The 17,887-nt window shown below is 40.2% G+C and overlaps 1 protein-coding gene across 5 annotated transcripts in view; it reads left to right on the forward strand.

Moving 5' to 3' along the window:
• SFMBT1 (Scm like with four mbt domains 1) overlaps positions 1–17,887 on the forward strand; it is a 156,566-nt gene that overhangs the window by 131,818 nt on the left and 6,861 nt on the right. For all 5 annotated transcript variants that reach the window (XM_058442976.1, XM_058442975.1, XM_058442974.1 and 2 more), the window contains exons 11-20: positions 2,139–2,265; positions 3,308–3,421; positions 5,457–5,499; positions 7,739–7,803; positions 10,333–10,472; positions 11,302–11,411; positions 12,763–12,938; positions 16,231–16,409; positions 16,650–16,895; positions 17,708–17,836. In XM_058442976.1, the coding sequence (XP_058298959.1) occupies positions 2,139–2,265; positions 3,308–3,421; positions 5,457–5,499; positions 7,739–7,803; positions 10,333–10,472; positions 11,302–11,411; positions 12,763–12,938; positions 16,231–16,409; positions 16,650–16,895; positions 17,708–17,836 (1,329 nt within the window). The remainder of the gene's footprint in view (positions 1–2,138; positions 2,266–3,307; positions 3,422–5,456; positions 5,500–7,738; positions 7,804–10,332; positions 10,473–11,301; positions 11,412–12,762; positions 12,939–16,230; positions 16,410–16,649; positions 16,896–17,707; positions 17,837–17,887) is intronic.

Below are 17,887 nucleotides of genomic sequence, written 5' to 3' on the forward strand. Positions count from 1 at the left end.
CCTTTCTGGAAGGTAGAGAACCCCTTTTCACAGTGACGAACCTTGATGCGAGCCTGTTTTCATCCGCTGTGCTGGGTTCTCAGTGGGCACTTTCTCTCTGGACCTTCATTCCTTTCTGTGTTGGGAAATTTTTTTTAAATCACTTCTTTGATTTCCTTCCTTCCATTTTGTCTCTTTTCTCTTTCTGGAAGTTCTTTTATTTGGTTGTGGCCCTCTGGATCAAACCTCTGCTTTTTTAATCTTTTTATCCTGTTTTATGTTTCTTAGTTGTTTTGCTTTGTTTTCTGGAAGATTTCCTAAACTTTGTCTTTCAGCCTTCCTTTTGAATTTTTAATTTTTGACATCATGTTTTCTATTTTCTGGAACTCTGAGTAGTTCTTTCTTTCTTTTTTTTTTTTTTTTTTGATGGAGCTTTGCTCTTGTTGCTCAGGCTGGAGTGCAATGGCACGATCCCGGCTCACTGCAACCTCCACCTCCTGGGTTTGAGAGATTCTCCTGCCTCGGCCTCCCTAGTAGCTGGGATTATAGGTGCCCGCCACCACACCCAGCTAATTTTTTGTATTTTTAGTAGGGACGGGGTTTCACTATGTTGGCCAGGCTTCTGTCGAATTCCTGACCTCAGGCGATCCACCCGCCTCAGCCTCCCAAAGTGCTGAGATTACAGGTACTTCTTTATTTTTAATATCATACTATTCTTGCTCTAAGGATGCAATAGTTTTTCTTATCTCTCAGAGGCTGTTAATTAATCCACCACCCCCCACACACACCTTTTGGGAAGTTTTCTTCTTGCATAATCACTGCTTTTTCCAAGTTGCTTGTCTGTTTTGGTCTCTAACTTTCATCTTCTTAGGTGTCTGGTAATTCTTGGTTGTTGCTATATTTAAGAATGGGTGACTAAAAGGAAGAGCTGATTGAAAGCTCTGAGCAGGTAGATGGAGCTTGTCAACCTTGAACTTTCCTATAGGGTGGAATCTGATTGGTCATTTGTTGGGGAAACCTGAATCCATATCATTATGTGTTTCTTCCTGGGCTTATTATATCACCATAAGAAGTGTCTTCTAGTCCCCTGCCTGGTGGGTAGAGGCGGAGGGCTGGGCCTCTCAGCAGTCCATAGGCTAACCGCTGTTTTGGTCACGGCATACATGCCTCAGCAGTTCCTTGTGTCCTCTTGCCTAGGCATCTTCTCTTTTACCCTGTCCAGAGGATAAATCTCACCTTCTGCAGGGGAGAGGAAGGAATGGTTTCCCTAATGCATAGAGTCGAGAAGCCAATGGCATAACCTAAATGTTTCTTAAATGTTTTCAACAAATCCTCCTTGTTTTGACTATGTCTCCTCTACCTCCAGTTGCCTAGTACCTGGCAGTTCTTCCAGTTCTTAGCTTTCTTTACTGCCAGCTTAGAGTCGCCTTTAACTTAGTTTATAGACCCTGTTCTAAATTTTAGCTTATAAAATGTTGTTTCCTTTCCTGTTATATCCATCTTAAGATAGATGTTAAGTTTTTGTCTTCAAAACAGAAGCAAACCAAAAACAACTTTAGTTTTTAAGTTAGATGTCAGAAGAGAGAACACTCAAATGCAGATGTTCAGTTGTCCATTTTGACACGGATGCTGGATATTTTTCTGTTTTAAATGACCCTTTACCACTGTTGATAAACATTCTTTATCCTGACTGCCTCTTATGATACACATACAAGTATGAACCAGGCAGTTTGTGGTATGATAGGGTGCTTTATGTGAGGGGAAGTGAGTCAAGTGTTGATAGTCACTTGGTTCAGGACACAGAACCTTAGAGACTTTATTTCATTGATACCTTGTAATAGCACAGCCAGATGGGAGTTCTTAACCTCATCTGACAGGTGAAGAAACTGAGGCAAAAAGAGGTTATACAGCTTGAGCAAGGTCATACAGGTAGCAATAATGCAGGAATATGTGACATCAAAGAGTGTACTTCCTGTATACTTCTATAACACCAGGAAAGGCAGACATTTTCCTTTTGCTTCATTAAAAAGCAAAACAATGCAAAATGAATGTTATCTTTAAACCTAGGGATTAAGTACTACTTGAAAAAGGTTTTCTGGCTGAGCACGAGTTAATACTGTGTTAATCCAGTAAATGGATTTGATTGATTCATTTTCTAGTTAATTTCTGAACATGAATTTAAGGAGAACATGAAGCTCGAGGCGGTGAACCCCATTCTCCCTGAAGAAGTGTGTGTTGCTACCATCACTGCAGTGAGAGGCTCCTACCTGTGGCTCCAGCTGGAGGGTGAGTGCCAGCACTCCAGAAGCCTTCCTGTGGCCACTCTCCTTTGAGCTTCCTGTTTACTCCTGTAATGTTGCCTGTTAAACTTAATGGATTAGTTAAATAGGGATCTTGTTCAGAGACTTTTGTAATGCAAGACTCTAAGTGAAATATTTATTTTCCTGTCCTTGGCTTTCAAATTCCAAATTTTAAGAAATGAATATGAATAAAAATTCATTACTACAGAGTCCCCTGTTTTCTGGAAGGGGAGAACATAAGTCAAATAGCATATATTTTGATGTGACCGAGTTATATGAGCATGGACATTAACACCTAGCTTATTGAAGAGATAATATTTTGGTTGCTGCAGCCCAATAGAACCAAAAAGTATACAGAGTAGAAATGGTAAACTGTGCTAAAAGTAATATTCAATAATTGGACAGGTTTGTGGATGCAAGGCACTGCGTGAGTATTCAGTGCTACGGTTACCATATATGCCCTGAGCTGCATTTTTATCCTGCTGCCAAATAGTCAGACTTTGAGAAGGTACCTACTGTTTCTGATTTGTAGAATTGGCATTTAATGTGGATGTCAAGGATAATATCGAATGTAGACTTTTATGCAATCCTTGTTCAGCAGCTTGCCAAATCACTTCTTGATTTGAATTCACTGTTCTTCTTTTCTGGCTTATTCCTGAAGTATCAGAACTGATGTTCTCATTGAGTAGAATTGTCACCTTTGCCATTTGGTTTCCATTTGTCTGAAATGACTGATATTTATTAACCATCTGAATGATACCAGTGGTAGTTCCAGTTTCTTATTTGCTGTTCCCTAGCTTAAGTGTCACCCTGTATATTCTCTACCCATTTTGGTCCTGATACAGTTTTACATGGAGGACAGTTTTTTTTCATAATGTTTATCATACATGAAAATGTATGACTTCTGTGTCAAGAGACTTCTGTCTGCATTATTATAAGAGTAGAACATTATCTAGAAAATAGTTTATGAAGAAGGTTATTTAATGGTCTAAAAAAAGTTGTTTTTTTTTTTTTTTTAATCTAAACAGGTTCTAAGAAGCCTATACCTGAATGTATTGTAAGTGTGGAATCCATGGATATATTTCCTTTGGGCTGGTGTGAAACCAACGGCCACCCCCTCAGCACTCCTCGCCGAGCACGAGGTATCTATTTCTGGGTTAGAGGATTGATTGTTAAATAATCTTCTGTGTGGCTGCTGCCAATTAAAACTAATCTGGACATTTCAGAGAAAAAAAAAATGACATTCTGGTTATCTGTTCCTGCATAGGAAATTATTTATTGTAACAAATATTTAATATCTTACAGTTTCTGTGGGTCAGGAATTTGGGTGCAACTTAGGTGAGTCGTCTGGATCTGAGTCTCTCACAGGCTGTGCTCAAAGTGTCAGCCAGGGCTCCAGTCATCTCAGGGCTCAACGTGGGGAGGATCTGCTCCCAGCTTTACGCAGATGATTATTGGCAAGTGTCTTAGTGCATTCTAGCTGCCGTAACCAAATACCATACACTGGGAAGTTTATAAATAACAGAAATTTATTTCTCACAGTTCTGGAGACTGGGAAGCCCAAGATCCAGGCATTGGCAGATTCAGTGTCTGGTGAGGGCGCGTTTCCTGGTCCATAGTTGGCACCTTCTCGTTGTGTCCTCACATGGTAGAAGGGACTACTAGCTCTGTGGGTCTCTTTTTTAAGAGTACTAATCTGCATCATGAAGGTTCTGCCCTTGTGACCTAATCACCTTCTAAAGGCCCCATCTTCTCATACCAGCACATTGGTGGATAAGTTTCAATGTGAATTTTGGAGAGTACGAACATTCAGACCATAGCAGCAAGAATGCATCTTCTTGTGGGCTGTTGGACTGAGGGTCTGAGCTCCTTGCTGGGTGTTGGCTGGAGCCTTCCTTTAGTTCGTTGCCATGTGGGCCTCTCCTTAAGGCAGTTCACAACATGACAACTGGCTTCTATCAGAGTGAGGAAGCAAGAGAGCAAGAGAGGTTGAGGAAGATGGAAGCCAGAGTCTTTCTGCAACCTAACCTCGAAAGTGGCTACCCACTTTCCCCCTTTTTAAACAGCTTTATGGTGTTACAATTGACATACCAACTATCACCATAGTCAGATTGAGAACATTTTCATCATTTCAGAAAGAAACCCTGTACTAATTAGCAATCAACCCCCACCCCAGCATCCACGAATCTACTTTCTGTCTCCATAGGTTTGCCTATTCTAGACATTTCACATAAATGGGATCATGGTCTTGTGTGACTGGCTTCTTTCACTTAGTGTACTGCTCTCAGAGTTCATCCATGTTGTAGTGTGTGTCCGTTCTTTATTCCTTTATATAGCTGAATAATATTCCATGCTATAAATCTAACACATTTTGTTTATCTGTTTAACAGTTGATGGACATTTGAATTGTTTCCATTTTTTGACTATTAAGAATAAGTTTTATAGTTTTCTCCTGTGCTTTTCTCTAAGAGTTTTATAGTTTTAACCCTTACATTTATGTTTAGATCTTTGATCCCCTTTGGGTTAAGTTTTATATATGATATGAGGCAGGGGTCCCCAACCCCTGGGCCATGGACCAGTAGTGGTCCATGGCCTGTTAGGAACCGGGCCACACAGCAGGAGGTGAGTGGCGGGCGAGTGAGTATTAGTGCCTGAGCTCCACCTCCTGTCAGATCGGGGCGGCATTAGATTCTCATAGGAGTGCGAATCTTATTGTGAACTGTCTTGTGAGGGATCTAGGTTGCACGATCTAATGCCTGATGATCTGAGGTAGAACAGTTTCATCCTGAAATGACCCCCCACCCCCTGGTCCATGGAAAAATTGTCTTCCATGAAGCCAGTCCCTGGTGCCAAAAAGGTTGGGGACCACTGATCTAACGTAAGGGTCCAACGTTATTCATTGAGCTTTCCCAACACTTACTGACCCAGGGAGCCTTGAAAATATTATTTTTGCTCTTTGTATAAAGACCCCTACCAAGAAAATGTGCCTCAGTCTAGATATTCAGACATAAGTATTAATTTATAGTACTATATATGTGTGTGTATATATACATATACATACACACACACTCACACAGAACCAGGTTTTAAATATGCTAATGTAACCTTAATACACATATAAATTTTCCATTGTCTTTTTATTTTTCTTGGCATTTATATATTTTTTTCTTCCTACAGTACATAAACAGAGGAAAATTGCAGTGGTTCAGCCAGAAAAACAGTAAGTAATGTAATAATATGAACAGTTTACAAGTTAGAATATCTAGAAAAATAACTATTTCAGAGGGTATATTTCCTCATTTTCTCAGATGGAAGCATAATTTTTTAATTCAACATTTGATCATTTGTATACTTCTCTTTGCAGTATATGCATTTTCTAAAATGGCATTATATACAAAAGGGTAAAATGCATTCTCAAGATGGTGTCTAAATTGAGTTTTCTTTGGCTTTTAGAGCCTTAAGGTAGTTGAATAAAAGAAAGAAAATAAGAGTACCCATGCTGGCATTCATTAAGGAAGAGCAAAAATTGTAAATTAGGATATGATTTGTCACAGTGGAAAAAGATAAAGCTTGGGGTAGAAGACAACTCTAAAAGAAAAGACACATTCAAAGGAGTGGCTTTGTGCCCATCAAGAAATTCTTCGTTTGTAACATACCTGCACACACAGCTTTTGAGAAACAGTTAATTAGTAGTGCCTTCAAACCTTAAAAGTACAAATGTTTCTGTGTGTATATGTGTGTTTTAAAACATTGGGTGTTGAATTCTCTATTAATCTGCTGGGGCTGCCATACAAAATACCACAGGCTCGGTTGCTTTAAACCAGCAGTCCCCAACGCTTTTGGCACCAGGGACCAAGGTTTCGTGGAAGACAGTTTTTCTACAGACTGGGGTGGGGAATGGTTTTGGGATGAAACTGTTCCACCTCAGATCATCAGGCATTAGATTATCCTAAGGGGCATGCAACCTAGATCCCTCAAATGCACAGTTCACAATGGGGTTCACACTCCTGTGAGAATCTAATGCTGCTGCCAATGTGACAGGAGGCCGAGTTCAGGCCGTAATGCTCCCTCGCCTGCTGTGCAGCCCCATTCCTAACAGGCCATAGACGGGTACTGGTCTGTGGCCCTGGGGTTGGGGACCTCTGCTTTAAACCACAGAAGTTTATTTTCTTACATTCTGGAGGCTGGGAAATCCAAGATCAAAGTGCTGGTGGATTTGGTTCCTAGTGAGGACATTCTCCCTGGCTAGCAGATGGCTGTCTTCTGGCTGTGTCCATGCTTGGTGGAAAAATCTTTCTCTCCCCGGCACCTCCCAACCCCTCTCTTCTTATAAGGCTATCAATGCTATTGGATTACAGCCTACCCTTATGACCTCATTTAATCTTAATTACCTCCCCAAGGCCCTATCTTCAAATACAGTAAGATTTGAAGCACTAGGGCTTCAACATATGAATTTGAATAGGAGGAAACAATTCTGTATATAGCGAATTCTATAACTACCTAAACCTTTGTAACCATGTGGGTAATAAAACTAACACAGAAGTGGAGAGAAAGGCCATAGACATTTATCCCAAGTAGAGAAGTGAGGTAACAATGAAAAAAAGACTGGCCTTGGATTTTTCCTTGACTAAGTTGCCAAAACTGATCCAAAGGTTTAGTCAGGTTGCATTGTAAAAGATAAATTAGCCTTTTTTCAGAATAAGCCTCTGTTTTTTTTTAAATAACATGATTTGTCTTTAATTTGAAAACTGATGGACGAAGAAAACACACCCTATATAAAGTTTCTGTTCTTTGTTAAAAAATAAGTAGTTTATTTGTGGTTTAAGCATCTCACAAGAAATTTTGTAATTTTTTTGCCCAATGAATGAAGAGAAAGTTTGAACATGTAGTATCACAATGCTGTATACAGACTGTCCATTGGCTCATTATGCCCTATATATAGTTTTAAAAACAATTGTTCTTTTTTATTGTTGTAGTTTTTTTGTTTTTTTTTTTTTGTTTTGGTTTTTTTGACACGGAGTCCTGCTCTGTCACCCAGGCTGGAGTGCAGTGGCACGATCTTGGGATCTCGGCTTACTGCAAGCTCTGCCTCCCGGGTTCACACCACTCTCCTGCCTCAGCCTCCTTAGTAGCTGGGACTACAGGTGCCCGCCACCACGCCTGGCTAATTTTTTGTATTTTTAGTAGAGACGGGGTTTCACCGTGTCAGCCAGGATGGTCTCAATCTCCTGACCTCGTGACCCACCCACCTCAGCCTCCCAAAGTGCTGAGATTACACGTGAGCCACCACATCCAGCCTTGTTCTTTAAAAAAAAAAAAAAGTATCGTCAAGGGAGTACCTTCTGTTACAGATTTTGCAACATGCCACATTTGCTTTCTTAGATTTGAAGGAAACTAAGCCTCACACTTTACTGATCTTAAGAATTATCTCACTATTTTACTGTGTTTTCTTGACCCAGAGTACCATCCTCGAGGACTGTCCACGAGGGCCTGAGGAATCAGGAGCTGAATTCCACAGAGTCAGGTATAAGCACATGTCATCTTGCAGAAAAGAAGACTTAGTTTCTTTTAATGGACTATATCTGAAAATAACTTAAAACAGTACATTTGATGTATAGTATGTGACTTCTTCATAGAGGAGTCTCTTGTGACTTTAGAGTTATAACTAAGATGTGTTTAGTTTAATAATCATCTCTAGGCTGATAGTTCCATCCACTTCTAATAATTGTAGCTATTCTTTACACACCGGTTGTGTGCCAAGGGTTCAGAAGGCTGATGTTACCATCCTTGACTTTATAGCTAAAGAACCTGAAGATTTCCAGGCAGTGTTCTTTCTTAAGCTAGATGGTTGAGAGTTAGAAGTTTATTCTTTTTAAAACCCTTTTTTACGATATGCATACTTTGTATATAAATTTCACAATTTATGTGAAAAAAATAAAGCAATGGAAAAAGAAATTGTCCCAGAGGCAATGCCTGATAAATGAGAGAAAAATCCTTGCTGGAGGTTCAAGCCTTTTGTCCAGTGTTCTGTCTTGAACTATTCTTAACTTCCACGTGCTTGTTGTATAATGTTTAGCATGCTGGCTGTGTGTATTCTAGCACAGATTGCGCATTCGGTTGATATTTAGTAAATGTCTAGAAGAGAAATCGAAGCTCAGAGAGATCACACAGCTTATGAGTAGAAAGACCAGAAATGAAACTGAAGTCTTTCACAAATTAGAAACCCGTACTTCCATCTCTTCTACCTCCTGCCTTTTCATTACATCATTTGTACATAGAGGGTTAGGACTGTGTAACTCCTTGCTTTTGATGCATTCCTGGCCATTCGAATGCCTACTGAAACCACAGAATTTAAGACATTAATATCTTCTGTACAACCTCAGCCAAGGCCTTGTGGTTTGGATTTTGTCATAGGTCAGGTTCCCTGGGAAACAGAGTCTGAGACTCTGACATATGCATTCAGGAGTTTCATTGAGGAATATTTTTGAGAACAGCTCCTTAGAAGGAGTAAAGGAAGTAGGATTGGGCAAAGAGATAAGTTGAACCATGATGCAGTTGCAGCAGAAGTTTCTTCTAGTTCCACTGGGAGCCGTGAAGCTGATCTAACCACTCAGAGTTGATCCTAATTCAGCTGTGGTGGCCACACTTTACTGACCAGTTATTGGAAGTAAGCCACTGCTCCCTCCCCACCTCACAAGGGGCAAGGTGGCCCTCTCCTGCTGAGAGCAGTACCCAATTCAGGGTGATTCCAGAATAGACTTAAAACTGGGAGCTGTAAGCTGCCAACATACCCAGCAGCAGGGATATGAGTGCCTTAATTCTGAAGAGAGGCATTTGGGTTGCAGGGTTCAACTGGAAATGTGAGCACCAGCATACTGGCCACTATGATAGACCATCTTTTTTTGTTTTGTTTTGTTTTGTTTTGAGACAGAGTCTCGCTGTGTCATCCAGGTTGGAGTGCAGTGGAGTGATATCAGCTCACTGCAACCTCCACCTCCTGAGCTCAAGCTGTCCTCCTACATCAGCCTCCCGAGTCGCTGGGACTACAGGCATATGCCACCGCATGTGGCTGATTTTTTTGTTTTTGTTTTTGTTTTTGTTTTTTGTAGAGATGGGGCTTCACTGTGTTGCCCAGGCTGGTCTCGAACTGGACTCAAGCGACGTGCTCCCCCCTTGGCCTCCCAAGTTGCTGGGATTATGGGCATGAGCCACCACACCTGGCCATGACTATTCTTAATTAAAGAGAAAACATTATGAACTGCAGGATCCTATCAACAATGGGCAGTGTGCGCATATCTTTCCTTAACATTGGATTAACAGGCATATCTATTAGAAGAGCTTCTCTGTGCTTTATAGCAGTATTTTAGTGTCTTTGAATTTTTTACATTCAACAGCTGACATGCCTACCACTATGAGGGGATTTTTTTAAAACATTAAATTGAAGGACAGTATTGATACAGACAAATAGTTGAAGAAAAGGGTCTCTAGACCCAGTTACACCCCACAGTAAAAAAAAAAACGTAGAGATATGGTCACAGCATACTTTTAGCCCTCTGAGAAATCTCAGAGATGGGAGAGCTCTCACAACATCAAAGGCTGCCAACATATTAGTTTGGTGGTTTTTAGGAGACAAACTGTAATTCTAAATAATATTCAACAATTTCTATAAATATTCCAGAATAGATTATTGAAAGTTGGTTTTTGAAGACCTGGAAAAGAAATCATTGATCGTCCAGAATCCTCATGTGTTCTTGAAATACACCCTCTACTTTCTTTATTAATAGAAGATAAGGTTCTTCTATCAATTTTGCAGTAACCTAGGAACTAATTAGCATGTTAATTCAGGACCCTGTTTGATTCCAGCAGAGTGATAAGCTCTGTAAGTTACTTAAGAGCATTCTCAGACAACATGTTAAGCTTCAAAATAAGTAATTCTAAACTTTATATTAATATAATGGTACATGTGCTTGGTTTTTCTTTCCTGGCAGTTCAGCTTTGGAAACATGGGGTAGAGAATGACTGTTTTGAATATTTGTTTTTCTTCATTTCCCAGTTATGATTAATGGAAAATATTGCTGTCCAAAGATATACTTCAACCACCGTTGCTTCTCAGGGCCATATCTTAACAAAGGAAGAATTGCTGAGCTGCCTCAATGTGTGGGACCTGGGAACTGTGTTCTGGTCCTTAGAGAGGTAAGGTTCTGGCCTAGAGCAAAATAACTTGGAAATTTCACAGCATTCTCCTATGGTCATTTCTACAGGGAGCCACATGCCATAGATGTGACAGTTCTAGGTTTTATCAAAAGTTACTAACTTTTCTCATGTTTTGGACAGTGATGAGGGTATGTAATTATTTCTCCTCCCTAGGAAACATTCACGTAAACAACTCTTCACACAGCAGGTTCACCTCTGTCAGGGTAGAAAGGTCTTCTGTCAGAGACCAGAAGAGAACTATACAAAAGGGAACTGTGAGGTTACTCTATGACTGAAAGGAAGTGGCTACGTGGCATTAACCTAGCGGCCATGATAAAGCTACACATCTGCTGGGCTTTCTGTTCTTCCCAGCCCGTGTGAAATGCTGCAAGTAACAGATAAGAGACCTTTCAGCCCTCAGGGTGGCAAGTCAGGATCTGGGGAAGCCAGAGCATCTGGACCAGACTCCTCCAGCCACAAGGCGGCTCAGCTGTCTACACAGTGGTCCAAACAAATATAATTTTCTGTGTGTACCGTGGCTGGGAAAGCATTTGGAAGCATTTTCTGGAGCAATTTGAAAATCATGGTACCTGTTTTTTCCCTGACCATAACATTTAAAAAATGTTGAAGAGGATCTGGTTACCCTCTTATTTGCATCTTTGGGTGGCTGTAATATCTCCGATACTATTATTTTGTTAACATTTGTTAATTCATATGACTAGAATTAACCTCCTAAATAACCTTAACATTTTAAGGAAGAGATGACAAGATTCTAATGGTCTGCTTTTCTCCTTCCCAATCTGTGTTTCTGTTTTAAAACTGAGCTCAGGTCCTCACTTTACTTATCAATGCAGCCTACAAACCCAGCCGTGTCCTTCGGGAGCTCCAGCTGGACAAAGACTCTGTGTGGCACGGATGTGGGGAAGTCCTAAAAGCCAAGTGAGTAGACTACTTGTTTTTACTCTTTACTTTTACTTGTCTTTAAAAAGTCACAGAATCGGCAGGGCACAGTGGCTCACGCCTGTAATCCCATCACTTTGGGTGGCCGAGGCGGGCAGATCACAAGGTCAGGAGTTCAAGACCAACCTGGTCAACATGATGAAACCCCATCTCTACTAAAAATACAAAAATTAGCCAGGCACGGTGCACACACCTGTAATCCCAGCTACTTGGGAGGCTGAGGCAGGAGGATTGCTTGAACCCAGGAGGTGGAGGTTGCGGTGAGTCGAGATCGTGCCACTACACTCTAGCCTGGGTGACAGAGGGAGATTCTGTCTCAAACAAACAAACAAACAAAAATTCACAGAATCAGTTCTGTGGATAATATCAGAAGCCTTATGTTTCCTTAGGCAGGGCTTTTTCAGCTATTTGTGGTGAAGGACCAGGCTTGTTTTTCTTTTTTAGATTTCTGTTCTTTCATGGATCAATACATTTATAAAATATGATAGAATGAATTATAAGAAATATGAAATTTAAGACCGGGCACTGTGGCTCACGCCTGTAATCCTAGCACTCTGGGAGGCTGAGGTGGGCGGATTACCTGAGGTCAGGAGTTCAAGACCAGCCTGGCTAACATAGTGAAACCCCGTCTCTACTCAAAATACAAAAATTAGCCAGGTGTGGTGGTGTGCGCCTGTAATCCCAGCTACTTGGGAGGCTGAGCAGGAGAATCTCTTGACCTGGGAGGCGGAGGTTGCAGTGAGCCAAGATCATGCCACTGCACTTCATCCAGCCTGGGTGACAGAGCGAGACTATCTCAAAAACAAAAAGGGAATAAGAAATTTAAGACATAAAAATGCAAGAACAGTTTTTGTTATTAGATGTAAGAGACATAAAATTACTTTTTCAAATTACTGTGAAAGGTTATAAACATGTACTCTTGCTTTCTGATCTTGTCATGGATGGATGGCAATTGGCAGGTCATACTGGTCCTTGGATAACAGTCTGAGGATCACTGCCAAGGGTAAAGAAAGACTTAGTGAAAAGTCACTTTTCTTTTTAGAGCAGTTAGTGGAATTACTATTTGAAAACCTTAACTTATGAACAGAAAGCAGGAGCTTAATTTTGCTAATTTAAATAACTCAGCTTTTAGTTGTCATAGCTTACCAGATTTAATTTGATTTAAGTTCAGTATGCAGAACTTCCTTGTTGTTTTCAGGGCCCTTGAACTATAAAGGACATAGAATATTCCAAGAAACAAAAATAGTTTTTAGGTGTATTAATATGTTTGATTTTTCTCTGGGTAATCATTAGCCCAATATATTTGGCATCTGATGTCTTCCAATGGCAGATATAAAGGAAAGAGTTATCGGGCTACTGTTGAGATAGTGAAAACAGCAGATCGGGTGACTGAATTCTGCCGGCAAACCTGTATCAAACTGGAATGCTGTCCTAACCTCTTCGGTCCACGGATGGTTCTGGATAAGTGTTCTGAGAACTGTTCTGTACTTACAAAGACCAAATACAGTGAGTCATGTTTTTCCAATGTGTTAACCATAGCAGCTGACCATACCTTACATCTTGGAAAGTTTTTTACTTTACAGACATTCATATATAGCAGAGGCACACGAACTTCTTCTGTAAAGGGCCAGATGATAAATATTTCATGCTGTGGGTCATATGCTTTCTGTCACATATTCTTTTTCTATGTGTTGTGTTTTCATTTTTTAAGAACCCTTTCGGCCGGGCGTGGTGGCTCATGCCTGTAATCCTAGCACTTTGGGAGGCCAAGGCAGGCGGATCACTTGAGGTCAGGAGTTTCGAGACCAGTCTGGCCAACATGGTGAAACCCCGTCTCTACTAAAAATAGAAAAACTAGCTGGGTGTGGTGGCACATGCCTGTAATCCCAGCTACTTGGGAGGCTGAGGCAGGAGAATCACTTGAAAGCGGGAGATGAAGGTTGCAGTGAGCTGAGATTGCGCCACTGCACTCCAGCCTGGGTGACAAAATGAGACTCTGTCTCCAAAAAAAAAAAAAAGAATGCTTTAAAAAATGTAAGGGTAATTTTTGGCTTGGGAGCTATACCAAAACAGGTCATGGGCCAGACTTGACCCATGGGCTTTAGTGTGCCAACTTTTATATATAGCATGTATATAAATTAGTTATTGTATCTAATAGGATATGTAATTCATTCATACAATCTGCAAGTATATATTTTGTGCTCATTGTGTGCTTATGCTGTTCTAGCACTGGGATACAACAATAAAGAAAACAAATTCCTATCCTCAGTGAGTTTACTTTTAATGTGGTAGACAGATAACGAACAAGGGAAGAAATTTAGAGAGAGGTCAGTATTTAGAGAAATACTGTGGGGAACAGTGAAGCAAGGTGGGCAAGCAAAATAGGACAGTGAGGAAGGCTGGGAGGTGGGGTGCTGTTAATGCAAGGGGTCAGGGAAGTCTTTCTGACAGGTGACACCTTGAAGGAAACGGGAACCAGCTTTGCAGAGAGCTGGGTGGGAGTGATCTGGGGAGGGGGTGTCAAGGGCACAGGCTTGAGGCAGAAGCTTGCTTAGTGTCTCTGAAGAGAAGCAATGAAGCTACAGTAGTTGGGGAGGTGGAAATAGGAGAGGAGGTAGTTGCAACCTCACCTTGAACTGTCATAGCACCTATTCGCTGTCCTTGCTTATCTTCTCCTTTGAGAAACTGGGGCAGGGGTCACATAGGATGAAATTTACAATTTGGAGCCTTGTCAAGGCATTGCCACCCAACGACAAAATTCTGATCCTACCTTTCCTTAAATCCTACAAGCCCTATGTCACTTGGGAGAATCAATACAAAGAAGGATTTTTACCTTGTTAAAATGGAAAGATTTCTTTTAGGGATCTGTGCCTCTTAAACTATAGTGCATACAGATCACTGAAGGATCTTGTTAAAATGGAGCTTCTGATGTATCAGGTCTGTGGGTATCTGGGTCCTGAGTATCTATCTGCATTTCCAACAAGTTCCCAGATGCCACTGATGCTTTGATCCAAGGTCCATACTTAGTATGATGAGCTTTCTAATCAGTATTTAAATTATAAAATCTTGTAAGTCTAACCTTCTAGTTTCTACTTATATTTATTGGATTGTAAACTCCTTAAGAGTAGGAATTATCTTAGCCTCTTGTATCAGACTCAGCACTTAGTTTAGGAAACTGCAATGATTAGGAGCTGAGTGAAAAATACTATTCATATAAGTACACTACTCTGAAGAAAGATATGTGAAGGGAAGATATGTGGATTTTATTGTGCCTTTTGTTTGAATTTATCTTTCATAATAATATAGTTGAAATTAGCCTAGAATTTAGAAGGACAGTTATAATTTTTCCCAGTTAGTAATTTGAATGATGTCAAACGGATTCATATCCTTTAGAAAATTTCAATTTTTTTCATAAAATTTTATTATATTTTGGTATTACTTTAATACATAACTCAGCTAGAATATGTATGTTTCATTTCTGGAATGTATATTCTAAAATTTATATGAAAATGCAGAGGATCTAGAATAGCTGAAACAATTTGGAAAAAAGAATAAAGTTGGAAGACTTACTCTCTCTCTTTTTTTAACCATAAAGTTATAATAATCAAAAGAGTGTGGCATTAAAGAATAGTCAAGCCAGGTGCGGTGGCTCACACCTGTAGTCCCAGCACTTTGGGAGGCCGAGGCGGGCTGATCACCTGAGGTCAGGAGTTCAAGACCAGCCTGACCAACATGGTGAAACCCTGTCTCTAGTGAAAATACAAAAATTAGCTGGGCGTGTGGTGGCAGACGCCTGTAGTCCCAGCTACTCAAGAGGCTGAGGCAGGAGAATCACATGAACCCAGGTGGTGGAGGTTACAGTGAGCCAAGATTGCGCCACTGCACTCCAGCCTGGGTGACAGACTCTGTCTCAAAAAAAAAAAAAAAAAAAAAAGAATAGTCAAATAGAACAATGGGACAGACCACAGGGTCCAGAAATAGAGCCAAACTTAACATGGTTAAATGATTTTCAACAAGAGAGATGAAGAAATTTAAGGGAGAAAGGAAATTCTTTTTAACAAATAGCACTGGTACAACCACATATCCAAATAAAAAAGAAACATATAATAAAACACATGACTCAAAAACATTATGCCTAGTAAAAGAAGTCACACATGGCTGGACATGGTGGCTCATGCCTGTAATCCCAGCACTTTGGGAGGCCGAGGCGGGCAGATCATGAGGTCAAGAGATTGAAACCATCCTGGCTAACATGGTGAAACCCTGTCTCTACTAAAAGTACAAAAATTAGCCAGGCATGGTGGTCTGTGCCTGTAATCCCAGCTACTCAGGAGGCTGAGGCAGATGAATTGCTTGAACCTGGGAGGCAGAGGTTGCAGTGAGCCGTGATTGTGCCACTCCACTCCAGCCTGGCGACACAGCAAGACTCCATCTCAAAAAAAAAAAAAAAAAAAAAGAAGTCACACACAAAAAAGTGCTTACTGTGTGGTTCCATAGAGGCAAAGCTAATCTATAGTGATAGTGTTTAGAATAGTGGCTGCTTCTAGTAAGGGGTACTGACTGGGAAGGGACCATGGGAGCTTTCTGGGTTGAAGATGTTCTATATACTTTGATATGGAGGGATCATTCAGTACTAGTCAAACCGTGCACTTCAGATCTGTTTATTCCACTCTATGGAATCTAAACCCCAATCAAATACAATGTACCTGTTTTTTGCTATGCTAATAAAATCTCTTGTGGTTTTGAGGTACACAAAAATAATGAAGCTACTTCATTTTTCTTTGTCATCCGCATTTAGCACACTATTACGGAAAGAAGAAAAATAAAAGAATTGGGAGGCCACCTGGTGGGCATAGTAACTTAGCTTGTGCCCTGAAAAAAGCCAGTAAGAGGAGAAAGAGGCGGAAAAATGTTTTTGTTCATAAGAAGAAACGCTCCTCTGCATCTGTTGATAATACCCCAGCGGGCTCTCCCCAGGTAGGAGATCTGTGATGTGCCTGTAATGTCTTGAAGCCAAGTGACCACTGCTTTATAGTATGGACACAGAATACCTGCAGGTCTTTCTAACTCAGATCTCTGGCCAATAGAAGATGGTTTTGTGGCCCAAGAACTGGTTTGTCCTGAATTTCTTTTCTTTCTTTATTATTTTTTTTAAATCATATGAAACCTGGGATTGATGTCCTGAATGTCAATGAGACTTCTCTCCTTTTCCTGCAGGGAAGTGGGGGTGAAGATGAGGATGACCCAGATGAAGGGGATGATGATTCCCTAAGTGAAGGCAGTACATCCGAGCAGCAGGATGAGCTACAGGAAGAATCAGAAATGTCAGAAAAAAAGTCATGCTCCTCTTCTCCCACCCAAAGTGAGATATCCACATCGCTGCCTCCAGATAGACAAAGGAGAAAAAGGGAGCTTCGCACCTTTTCATTTTCTGATGATGAAAATAAACCTCCTTCACCAAAGGTACCATTTAAAAAATAGTTTCTTTTTTATTTCTTTCTAAAATTTCCGTTTGGAATATGATTATTAGTGATATTGGCATTCTACTTCTTTCAATACAGACTTATGTAGAATTTCCAGGGTCTCTTGTAAAGTGACCCCAAATGCAGTGATTTACATGTGTTTCAAGGATTAGTTGAGATCATCTACTTATGGGGGAAAGTCTCTCTCAGAGTAGCTGCTTGTTTTAACAAAAAAAAAAAAAGCTCCATTGCTAGCTTATTTGTAGCTTGTCATTTATTTTTGGGAAAACTGCCTTTTTAATATGTTTCATAATATATATGGTTTTGTAGAAAAAAGTTATCCTTTTGATTCTGGTTAAGCCATTTGGTTTAGTATATTTACTATATACATATGAACATTTTATAACATATATATAACACTAAAGAACAATTTAGTGTTCAAAAACTAGATTGCTTTTTAAGAATATTCCATGAACAGAAGCAGTAAAGATTCCTCCTGGTAGTTTATTTAGTTAAGCCTTCTCTCAATGGAATGATCATCCCCTTCTCTTCAGCACCCTATTTTTCTTAGTTAAATTGTCTAAATTATCTGTGCTGAAACTTTGAGATAAATTCTTTCCCATTGATACTTCGTATTATAAAAGACATTTTCTGAGTACCTGATGCACATAGGTCTTTGCCATCTTTGCTGGGAGAAATCATGTCCTAAGACCACTTTAAATCATGTCTTGAAAGATTATGATTTTAGGTAGAGAGACTTTTTTAGAATAAAATAGGCTTAACACTGGTTTGATTGTGTTGTGGGGAATGAAGGAAATAAGGATCGAAGTTGCTGAAAGGCTTCACCTGGACAGTAACCCCTTGAAGTGGAGTGTGGCAGACGTTGTGCGGTTCATCAGATCCACTGACTGTGCTCCATTAGCAAGAATATTCCTAGACCAGGTAATCACAGATACCTATAATTTTTAGTAATGTCTCTTTAGCAATAAATTA

Source organism: Hylobates moloch, unplaced genomic scaffold (assembly GCF_009828535.3).
Source record: "Hylobates moloch isolate HMO894 unplaced genomic scaffold, HMol_V3 SCAFFOLD_8, whole genome shotgun sequence".
Lineage (NCBI taxonomy): Eukaryota > Metazoa > Chordata > Mammalia > Primates > Hylobatidae > Hylobates > Hylobates moloch.